Source organism: Bos taurus, chromosome 15 (genome assembly GCF_002263795.3).
Source record: "Bos taurus isolate L1 Dominette 01449 registration number 42190680 breed Hereford chromosome 15, ARS-UCD2.0, whole genome shotgun sequence".
In the NCBI taxonomy this organism is placed as follows: Eukaryota; Metazoa; Chordata; class Mammalia; order Artiodactyla; family Bovidae; genus Bos; species Bos taurus.
Genome location: NC_037342.1, coordinates 42,687,932 through 42,700,580, shown reverse-complemented (window position 1 = coordinate 42,700,580; position 12,649 = coordinate 42,687,932). Strand labels below are relative to the sequence as shown.

The following is a 12,649-nucleotide window of genomic DNA, read 5'->3' as shown; positions in this document are numbered from 1 at the left end:
ACATACACCTATGGATAGATCAAATAAACAGAAAATCAGCAAGGAAACACAAACTTTAAGTGATACAATGAACCATTTAGACCTAATTGACATTTATAGGACATTTCACCCTAAAACAATGAATTTCACCTTTTTCTCAAGTGCACACGGAACCTTCTCCAGGATATATCACATCCTGGGCCATAAATCTAGCCTTCGTTATTTCAAAAAAACTGAAATCATCTCAAGCATCTTTTCTGATCACAATGCAGTAAGATTAGATGTCAACTACAGGAAAAAAACTATTAAAAATACAAACATATGGAGGCTAAACAACACACTTCTGAATAACCAAAAATCACAGAAGAAATCAAAATATGCATAGAAACGAATGAAAATGAATACACAACAACCCAAAACCTATGGGATTCAGTAAAAGCAGTGCTAAGGGGAAGGTTCAAAGCAATACAAGCCTACCTCAAGAAACAGAAGAGAAATCAAATAAAAAACCTAACTCTACACCTAAAGCAACTAGAAAAAGAAAAAATAAAGCACTCCAGGGTTAGTAGAAGGAAAGAAATCATAAAAATCAGGGCAGAAATAAACGTAAAAGAAACAAAGAGGACCATAGCCAAAATCAACAAAGCTAAAAGCTGGTTCTTTGAGAAGATAAATATAATAGACAAACCATTAGCCAGACTCATCAAGAAATACAGGGAGAAGAATCAAATCAACAAAATTAGAAATGAAAATGAAGAAATCACAACAGACAACACAGAAATACAAAGGATCATAAGAGACGACTATCAGCAACTATATGCCAATAAAATGGAAAACTTGGAAGAAATGGACAAATTCTTATAAAAGTACAACTTTCCAAAACTGAACCAGGAAGAAATAGAAAATCTTAACAGACCCATCACAAGCACAGAATCGAAACTGTAATCAGAAATTTTCCAACAAACAAAAGCCCACAACCAGATGGCTTCACAGCTGAATTCTACCAAAAATTTAGAGAAGAGCTAACACCTATCCAGACTACATCATTAGAAATGCTGGGCTGGAAGAAGAACAAGCTGGAATCAAGATTGCTGGGAGAAATATCAATAACCTCAGATATGCAGATGACACCATCCTTATGGCAGAAAGTGAAGAGGAACTAAAAGGCCTCTTGATGAAAGTGAAAGTGGACAGTGAAAAAGTTGGCTTGAAGCTCAACATTCAGAAAACTAAGATCACGGCATCTGGTCCCATCACTTCATGGGAAATAGATGGGGAAACAGTGGAAACAGTGTCAGACTTTATTTTTCTGGGCTCCAAAATCACTGTGGATGGTGATTGCAGCCATGAAATTAAAAGACGCTTACTCCTTGGAAGCAAAGTTAAGACCAACCTAGATAGTATATTAAAAAGCAGAGACATTACTTTGCCAACAAAGGTCCATCTAGTCAAGGCTATGGTTTTTCCAGCAGTCATGTATGGATGTGAGAGTTGGACTGTGGAGAAAGCTGAGCACCGAAGAATTGATGGTTTTGAACTGTGGTGTTGGAGAAGACTCTTGAGAGTCCCTTGGACTGCAAGGAGATCTAATCAGTCCACTCTAAAGGAGACCAGTCCTGGGTGTTCTTCGGAAGGAATGATGCTAAAGTTGAAACTCCAGTACTTTAGCCACCTCATGAGGAGTGTTGACTCATTGGAAAAGACTCTGATGCTGGGAGGGATTGAGGGCAGGAGGAGAAGGGGACGACAGAGGATGAGATGGCTGGATGCCGTCACTGACTTGATGGACGTGGGTTTGGGTGAACTGCAGGAGTTGATGATGGACAGGGAGGTCTGGCGTGCTGTGGTTCATGGGGTCGCAAAGAGTCGGACATGACTGAGTGACTGAACTGAACTGAACACCTATCCTACTCAAACTCTTCCAAAAAACTGCAGAGGAAGGTAAACTTCCAAACTCATTCTATAAGGCCACCATCACCCTAATACCAAAACCAGACAAAGATGCCACAAAAAAAGAAAACTACAGACCCATATCACTGATGAACACAGATGCAAAAATCCTTAACAAAATTCTAGAAAAAAGAATCCAACAACATATTAAAAAGATCATACATCATGACCAAGTGGGCTTTATCCCAGGGATGCAAGGATTCGTCAGTATTTACAAATCAATCAATGTGATACACCACATTAACAAATTGAAAAATAAAAGCCATATGATTATCTCAAAAGATGCAGAGAAAGCCTTTGACAATATTCAACATCCATTTATGATAAAAACCCTCCAGAAAGCAGGCATAGAAGGAACATACCTCAACATAATAAAAACCATATATGATAAACCCACAGCAAACATTATCCTCAATGGTGAAAAATTGAAAGCATTTCCCCTAAAGTCAGGAATAAGACAAGGATGCCCACTCTCACTACTAGTATTCAACATAGTTTTGGAAGTTTGAGCCACAGCAATCAGAGAAAAAAAGGAACAAAAGGACTCCAGATTGGAAAAGAGGAAGTAAAACTCTCACTATTTGCAGATGACATGATCCTAGACATAGAAAACCCTAAAGACTCCACCAGAAAATTATTAGAGCTTATCAATGAATATAGTAAAGTTGCAGGATATAAAATTAACACACAGAAATCCCTTGCATTCCTATACATTAACAATGAGAAAACACAAAGAGAAAGTAAGGAAACAATTCCATTCACCATTGCAATGAAAAGAATAAAATACTTAGGAATATATCTACCTAAAGAAACAAAAGACCTATATATAGAAAACTACAAAAACACTGATGAAAGAAATCAAAGATGACACAAATAGATGGAGAAATATACCATGTTTATGGATCGGAAGAATCAATATAGTGAAAATAAGTATACTACCCAAAGCAATCTATAGATTCAATGCAATCCCTATCAAGCTACCAATGGTATTTTTCAGAGAACTAGAACAAATAATTTCACAATTTCTATGGAAATACAAAAAACCTCAAATAGCCAAAGCAATCTTGAGAAAGAAGAATGGAACTGGAGTAATCAACCTGCCGAACTTCAGGCTATACTACAAAGCTACAGTCATCAAGACAGTATGGTACTGGCATAAAGACAGAAAGATAGATCAATGGAACAAAATAGAAGGCCCAGAAATAAATCCACGCACCTATGGACACCTTTTCTTTGACAAAGGAGGCAAGAATATACAATGAAGAAAAGACAATCTCTTTAACAAGTGGTGCTGGGAAAACTGGTCAACCACTTGTAAAAGAATGAAACTAGAACACTTTCTACATTCATACACAAAAATGAACTCAAAATGATTTAAAGATCTAAATGTAAGACCAGAAACTATAAAACTCCTAGAGGAGAACATAGGCAAAACACTCTCTGACTTAAATCACAGAAGGATTCTCTATGGCCCACCTCCCAGAGTAATGGAAATAAAAGCAAAAATAAACAAATGGGACTAATTAAACTTAAATGTTTTTGCACAACGAAGGAAACTATAAGCAACGTGAAAAGACAGCTTTCAGAATGGGAAAAAATAATAGCAAATGAAGCAACTGACAAAGAATTAATCTCAAAAATATACAAGCAACTCCTGCAGCTCAATTCCAGAAAAATAAGCGACCCAATCAAAAAATGGGCCAAAGAACTAAACAGACATTTCTCCAAAGAAGACATACAGATGGCTGACAAACCATGAAAAGATGCTCAATATCACTCATTATCAGAGAAATGCAAATCAAAACCACAATGAGGTACCATCTCATGCCAGTCAGAATGGCTGCTATCAAAAAGTCTAGAAACAATAAATGCTGGAGACGGTGTGGAGAAAAAGGAACCCTCTTACACTGTTGGTAGGAATGCAGACTAGTACAGCCACTATGGAGAACAGTGTGGAGATTCCTTAAAAAACTGGAAATAGAACTGCCATACGACCCAGCTATCCCACTGCTGGGCATACACACCAAGGAAACCAGAATTGAAAGAGACATGTGTACTCCAATATTCATTGCAGCACTGTTTACAATAGTCAGGACATGGAAGTAACCTAGATGTCCATCAGCAGACGAATGGATAAGAAAGCTGTGGTACATATACACGATGGAATATTACTCAGCTATTAAAAAGAATGCATTTAAATCAGTTCTAATGAGGTGGATGAAACTGGAGCCTATTACACAGAACGAAGTAAGTCAGAAAGAAAAACACCAATACAGTATATTAACACATAGATATGGAATTTAGAAAGATGGTAATGATGACCCTATATGCAAGACAGCGAAACAGACACAGATGTAAAGAAAAGACTTTTGGACTCTGTGGGAGAAGGTGAGGGTGGGATGATTTGGGAGAATAGCATTGAAACATGTATATTATCATATGTGAAACAGATTGCCAGTCCAGGTTCCATGCATGAGACAGGGTGCTCAGGGCTGGTGCACTGGGATGACCCTGAGGGATGGGATAGGGAGGGAGAGGGGAGGGGGGTTCAGGATGGGGAACACATGTACACCCGTGGAGGATTCATGTCAATGTATGACAAAACCACCACAGTATTGTAAAGTAATTAGCCTACAATTAAAAAAAAAAACCCTGCCAACATTTCGTATTGCCAATCTTTCTAATTTTAGCCATACTGGTGGTTATATAGTATTATCTCATAATGGTTTCAATTTGTATTTCTTAGATGACTGACACTGACTAGTTCATATTTTTATTGACCATTTCCATATCTTACTTTGTGAAGTGTCTGTTTAAGCTGTCCATTTTCAAAAAATGGCTTGGCTTCTTCTTCTTAAGTTGTAGTTCTTGATATAACCATGACATCAGTTCTTTGTCACATATATATTTTGGAATAATTTTTCCTAGTCTTCAATATTCATTTTCTTAATTCTGTCTTTTGATAAGCTTATGTTTTAATTTCTATGAAGTATAATTATGTTTTTTTTCTTTTTTTGGTTATCACTTTTTGTGACCTAAGAAACTTTTGCCAGTTATAGAAATTATAAGTGGCAAAAGATTCAATTAATAATTTTTTAAAAAAGGAAACTGTTGCTCATTCCCAAGTCATGAAACTATTCCATGCTTTCCCCTAAAACCTTTGTGGTTTTCTATTTTATGTTTATGTCTATGCTCTACCTCAATTAATCCTTGTGTCTGATATGAGGTAGAAATTGAGGTTCACTTTCTTCCATATGGATAGTCAGTTTTCCAGCACTATTTGTGGAAAAAATTTTCCTCCCCTGATTGGATTATTTTGGTGCCTTTAACAAATTTCCCATAAATTCAAGTCTAATTTCTGGGTGCCCTTTTCCACTGATCTATTTGACATGTCAGTATTACACTATCTTGATTACTGTGGGTTGATATTAAGTCTTGAAACCAGGTAGGGTGAAGTCCTCCAACTTGTTCTTATTCAAGATTAATTTGGCCACTCTAAGTCTTCAGCATTTCCACATACATTTTGGAATCATCCAGTCAATTTCTAAGAAAAAGTTTGCTGCAATTCTTATTGGAATTGCATTCAGGCTACAGGTTGATTTGTAGAGAACTGACATATTAATGATACTGGGTTTTCCATATCCTTTGATGTTTTACTTTACTGATTACATAATCTAAACTTATCTAGCCCTTTTGTTAGTTTCTTATTATCTGCTTACTTTGTATTCAATCCTTTTATTTAAATATTTTAATTATTATATATTCAAATTAGATAATTCTAAAATATAATGCCTATGAGGTTTTCAATCTGTTTTTGTATGTTTCTGTTAACACTTTCACACTGGCTCATTTCTTTGGTATTTGGTCATTTTAAAATTGTGACTTCACATCTCACTAAAGTTTATCCGTGGGAACCCTGACTGCCTAAATTGGGGCTGATAAATATTTAATAAATTATACAAAAGATTTATATTGTTTCTTCTGGAAGCAACGGTGAGGGGTATACCACTGAAGAGGGATTATTTCATTTTTCTTCCAATGTCCTACCCTGGGGTAAATAAAGCTCTCAGGTTCAACCAGCTCTCTTACAGAAGTCAAGACTTAACTGATTGAGCTCATGTATCTGGTTTCCCCAACTGCTAAGTGCTCAGAATTTGGTTTTCCCTACTTATCTTTTTCTTGAGAATAGAGGAGAGGTCTTTTAGAGATTTCCTTTTCTTCTTAGGAAAAACGATATATAAAAATAATGAGTTTTTGCTGTTGCAATTTTCTAAGATCTATTTCTACATTAGTGAGAGGGTCCCTCATACCCTGCAGTTTATTATAAGGCTGGAAATGGAGTACTCCACTGGGTTTTTAAGTTATAATTTACCATTAAAAGATCTTAGCTAAGATCTTACACATAAAAATTATGTATCTGCTAAAATGAAAATAGTTAAATCCATGATATTTTTGAAGAGACATATAATAATCTCAGTTATAAAAAAAACTAAAATAAGATCAGTTATTTGAGATGAGAAAATACATAGGAATAATCTATAATCTCCATAAACCAGTCCTTTAAAAAATCATCTTGGCACTGGAAGAACATGATAAACAAAATAACCCCTTGGCAGTACTCATGTTCCATTTAATTTTCCCTTGAGGACAGAAACTACAGGATAACTTCATGACAAACAAAAATAACTAAAGTTTTTGAATCACTACCTAAAACTTAGTTCATTTAATGTTTCTATTTTAAAACACCAACACAGATGTTTGGCCTCTCTGCCTTGAAACTCTATGCTTTTGTAAAAAAATGTTCAGAATGTTATGTTAAATCCCCACAAGTATTGTAACAAGAATATAAATATTAATAAATCCCAAGTTGGTAAATAAGTAATTCATTAAAATAAAAGTATCACATATGAACTCATTTATAACCAAAAGAGCCTCTCTATAATAGAACAAAGACAAGATCTAATTTTATGAAATACTGAATTACAAAACATTAAGAGCTCATTAGTGCAGGTGCATTTGGAAGCAGCAGCAACAACAAACCCAAGCTTCCCCCGACAGAATATGATTATTCCAATGAAAAGGAGTATTTTTCTAGCCCAAGGGTACCTGGCTATTCTGTAATCAATTACTAATTGGTTTATGCTAAAATTAAGTTTAGATAAAGCCTTCTAATTTAGTTCTTCAGTTAATTCAGTTCAGTCGCTCAGTCATGTCCAACTCTTTACAACCCCATGAACCCAGTTAATTACAGCACATAAAATACAAATGGAAAAAAGCCTCCCAAAATAGTTTTTTCAGTTTTATCACCAGGTATAGGGAACCAGGATATTATCTAAGTTTAGGACTTCTTGTAACCTTGATCTCTTAATCAAATTCTTTTGTTCTCTGCAATGACAGTACCAAAGGAACTGAAACAAAGGAACAGAAGTAGCAAAAGACTTGTGATTTTTATGGCAAATGAATTATGTCTTACTCTTCTCATAAAGTTTCAATAATTCCTTCCTACAAAAATGAGAATACTCTTCTGTTATAAAAAACCCTTGTTGTATGTTTTAGATAATTTAATTATGCTTATGTGTATGCGTGTGTTTCAAGCAGAGAAAAGTTTAAATGGAAGTCAAAACTCTTCTAATCTATATATGTCAGAGATAACCATTACTAAGGATTTAGTGTAAATATCCTTCTAGATTTTCATTATAATATACATACCTACATACATATAATTTTAGGTCAAAATAGAATTATATCTACCTTATGTACCCCTGGTGGCTCAGATGGTAAAGAATCTGCCTGCAGTGAGAGAGACCTGGGTTCAATCCCTGGGTTGGGAAGATCTCCTGGAGGAGGGCATGGCAACCCACTCCAGTATTCTTGCCTAAGGAATCCCCATGGACAGAGGAGCCTGGTGGGCTACAGTCCATGTAGTCACAAAGAATCAGACATGACTGAGTGACTAAGCACTACCTTATGTATCTTTCTGTGTGCCCACCTGGCAATATGTAACAGAAGTTTTTTCCTATAGGTATATATTATAGTGCTACCTCTTTTATTTTAGTAGCAGAACAGTATTCCAAAGAAGTGTTCTACCATACTTACATTAATTTATATCCAAATGGTAAACATTTAGGATGCTTTCAATTTTTGATATTATAAACTATTATAGCTAGTCTCTTATGCTCTAAAATAAGAATTTTTTTCCAGTAGAGGTGAATTATCTCCTATTTTGTTAATTTGCTTTAATAAACCACAAAGTGCTTGTTACCAGATTACATTTTTCATTCTAGCTTTTAAATTAGAATTTCTGAGAAAGATATTATCTGAAATGCATTTGAAAAGATAAATACACCCTGCAAAAAAATATAACAGTAGTACCCTAAGACATTAATGTGTATAAATTATAAGGAAGACCTTAGCAGACATTTCTCTAAAGAAGACATAGAGATGGCCAAGAGGTACATGAAAAGATGCTCAACATCACTAATTATTAGAGAAATGCAGATCAAAAACTACTACCTCACAGAATGGCCATCATCAAAAAGTCCACAAATAATAAACGCTGGAGAGGATATAAAGAAAAGAGAACCCTCGTGCACTATTGGTAGGAATGTAAATTGATACAGCCACTATAGAGAACAGTACAGGGGTTCCTTAAAAAACTAAAAATTGAACTACCATATAATCCACCTGCAATGCAGGAGACCCCAGTTTGATTCCTGGGTCAGCAAGTTACCCGGGAGAAGGGACAGGCTACCCACTCTAGTATTCATGGGCTTCCCTGGTGGCTCAGACGGTGAAGAATCTGACCCGGGAGACCTAGGTTCGATCCCTGGGTTGAAGACTCCCTGGAGGAGGGTGTGGCAACTCACTCTTGCCTGGAGAAACCCTGTGGAAAGAGGAGCCAGGCGGGCTACAGTCCATGGGGTCACAAAGAGTCAGACACAAATGAGCGACTAAGCACAGCACACAGCACCATATAATCCAGCAATCCAAACATTTGCTGCAGCACTATTTACAATAGGGAGGATATGGAAGCAACCTAAATATCCATCAACAGATGGATAAACAAGATGTGGTGCATATAAACAATGGAATATCACTCAGCTATAAAAGGAACAAAATTGGGTCATTTGTACAGGCAGGATGGACCCAGAGTCAGAGTGAAGTTAAGTCAGAATGAGAAACAAATATTGTATATTAACACATATATGTGGAATCTAGAAAAATGGTACAGATGAAACTATCTGCAGAGATGAAGATGTGGAGAATGGAAGTGTGGGCATGGAGTTGGGGGTTGGGCCATGGATGAATTGGGAGAGGGGGACTGATGTATGTGCACCGCCATGTGTAAAACAGATAGCTAGTGGGAATTTGTTGTTCCTGTTGTATAATGTAGGGAGCTGAGCTGGGATGATTTAGAGGGGTGGGATGGAGGAGGTGGGAAGGGGGGTCAAGAGGGAGGGGATATATATATATATATATATATATGAAAACAGATAGCTGATTCACTTTGTAGTACAACACTGTAAAGCAACTGTAACCCAAGGAAAAAAAAATGATACAATTAATACCCATATACATAGGTTAAGAAATAGATTATGAACCGAATAATTCATTCATCATTTGGATTACCCACCATTCATTGCCCTCTATTTTAACCGTACAACTGAAAACTGGCTGAAAAGGGATGACAAAAATATAGACATTAAGTAATATACACTGAATGTTTCAAAGATGACTTCACTTCAGAAAGCTTACTTACAGAACTAGCAAAATAACCTAGTATTTTTCAAGGAAAAAAAAGAATAAAAACACTCCTAATATTTATGCTGAGCAATACATAAGTGTTTCTAACAGAAATGCTACAAATATCAGCTCTTCATATTATCAGATGTGGAAGGCTTAAGAACCTGATATACTAGTAATTATTGAACTGCCTGGGGGAAAAAAGTATTATTCTCAAATAAGAAGAGAAATCCGAAAGAACTAAAAGTTACCTGTAGAGTACAGTTCATCATCCTTATTATGTAGTCAAACTGCTGATGATCTAATATTGCCCGGTTCTGCTGAACATGTAAACCCAGCTCATCAGTGAGACACTGTCTTGCTGCCTTTCCTTTAAGGGCTCTCAATGCAGCAGGAAGGGTCTGAGGACATAAGAGGCAGACATGAACAAGAGGTTTCACTGGAAAAAAAATAACTTTAAATCATGCTAACTCATGCATATCCTGTAAACCATTTAACAGAGCTATTAGAATTAGAAAAGAGTTGATTTGCTGTTAAGGACAACATGGATTTATAGTGATTTTTTAAATTTGTAAGGCAGCATGAAAATAAACAGGACTAGTTTAAGTGATACATTTAAAAAACATTAAACTTCATTAGAAAAAAAAAAAACTTATCAAAACTGTGGCCACCAAAATAACTGCTGCTTCAGATTCTGAGTCAAAACCATGGATACTTGACATGTTCTTTGAATAACTGGCCACATCTCCACGGCAAGAATAGAAGGAAAAATTAAAATGACAAGAAGCATGAGTGATTTTATTCTTTTATAGTGATTAGCAACTTAATCACTACTCAGTTTTAATTTATGACTGGGAAATTCTGCAATCCCTTCTATTTCAAAAGTATAATTAAGAAGGAAAAAACTCAGAGCAACAAATAGAAATCTTTAGGTTTACATACTAAAACTCTTCCACTTCCTCACCCACAAGAATGCCTCTTCCAGTTCACCTTTAGAGCCTGAGTTACTTTACATAACCTAGTATTAACAATAGGCTTATTTAACTTTGGAAACGTAAAATGAGAACAAAGGAGCAAATAAGAAGGAAGGAAAAAGACTGAGAGTAGGAGGTCCTAATATTGTTCCAAAGGCACAAGAAACAGTGTGAAAGTTGAAAGCAAGAGAAGCAGAAGAAAGTCCCTTTAACACTTCAATCATAAGAAAAAATGGATTCCAAAAAACTCAAAACACAGACTTGAGGGTCATTAAGTGGATAAAAACTTTGTTTCACAAGCTTTACTAGCCCCATGTAATAAATGCTCAGAACTATGACAAGTCACTAAGAAAAGGTGACATTAATGTTTAATATGTTTTATTAAAGAAGGCAAGAAAATGTGCTATTAAAGCACACATTAAAGGCATATTTAAATGAAGATCACAATTTTTATAATTCATTACTTGTTTTAAGTAGATTTTTTGTAATAAATAAAATTATATTGTAAATGTTTTTAAGCCTCTTGATGAAAGTGAAAGGAGGGTGAAAAAGTTGGCTTAACGGTCAACATTCAGAAAACTAAGATCATGGCATCACTTCATGGCAATTAGATGGGGAAACAGTGTAAACAGTGGCTGACTTTATATTTTTGGGCTCCAAAAAATCACTGCAGATGGTGACTGCAGCCATGAAATTAAAAGACGCTTACTCCTTGGAAGGAAAGTTATGACCAACCTAGACAGCACATTAAAAAGCAGAGACATTACTTTGCCAACAAAGGTCCGTCTCGTCAAGGCTATGGTGTTTCAGTAGTCATGTATGGATGTGAGAGTTGGACTATAAAGAAAGCTGAGCACTGAAGAATTGATGCTTTTGAACTGTGGTGTTGGAGAAGACTCTTGAGAGTCCCTTGGACTGCAAGGAGATCCAACCAGTCCATCCTGAAGGAAATCAGTCCTGAGTGTTCATTGAAAGGACTGATGTTGAAGCTGAAACTCCAATACTTTGGCTACCTGATGCAAAGAACTGACTCACTGGAAAAGACCCTGATGCTGGGAAAGACAAGGCAGGAGGAGAAGGAGACAACAGAGGATGAGATGGTTGAATGGCATCACTGACTCAATGGAGATGAGTCTGAGTAAACTCCAGGAGTTGGTGATGGATACGGTGGCCTGCAGCACTGCTGTCCATGGTGTCGTGAAGAGTTGGACACGACTGAGCGACTGAACTGAACTGACTGAAGTTTCTAAATAATATGCCAAAATAGAATTTAATGAACAATGTTTAAAAATTTCAGGGGGGGAAATGACTATCAATATTTCGGGCTTGGCTAAGATTTTAAATATTAGACACTATTCATTTAAAATGATAAAAACAATGAAAGAATACTTTACAAAGAAAAGGGATGGAAATAGAGGAGAGGTCAGTTGGCAAGCTAAACACAGAAATCTGAAAGGGACATGATGAATATTGGGAATGATGGCGTTTTATTACCTTTTCAGTCTCCAATGTTTTATTTTCAAATATGAATGAAATGCAGTTTCTAACGACTTCCAATCTCTGTGCACTGTTGAAAACTGTTGTCACTTTATCCATTATTGAAACTATTAAAGGAATATAACACAAATTAAATTCCTTTGGCAATAATAAAAGCAAGGGGAATATTACTATTTACAGTTTATATGACTCTGTTTACATGACAAACACTTAAGCCTTTATTTCCCCCTTGTTACATGACACTGAAGGTACTTCATCACTTTGATTACATTTCTACGTTGTGAAGTGACAGGCTAATCAATAGCTTATTGAGGATAATTTCACAGGATAGATGCTAATACTGTACTTAACTCTTACACAAATTAATTCATGTTGCACAGTAAAATTTTATTAAGCAAAGATAAGCATCTCTTTTTTTAACCGTTAGTTGTAAACAGACAAGAAATGTGTCAGGTACAAGATCATGACCAACACAGGTAACGCTCATATATAGAGGACTGACTACT

General features: G+C 35.9%; 1 protein-coding gene across 2 annotated transcripts in view; it reads right to left on the bottom strand.

Moving 5' to 3' along the window:
- Positions 1-12,649, bottom strand: part of SBF2 (SET binding factor 2) — a 498,121-nt gene that overhangs the window by 190,349 nt on the left and 295,123 nt on the right. For both annotated transcript variants that reach the window (XM_005215931.5, NM_001103237.3), the window contains exons 15-16: positions 12,141-12,250; positions 9,924-10,073 (exon numbers count right to left, since the gene is read on the bottom strand). In XM_005215931.5, the coding sequence (XP_005215988.1) occupies positions 9,924-10,073; positions 12,141-12,250 (260 nt within the window). The remainder of the gene's footprint in view (positions 1-9,923; positions 10,074-12,140; positions 12,251-12,649) is intronic.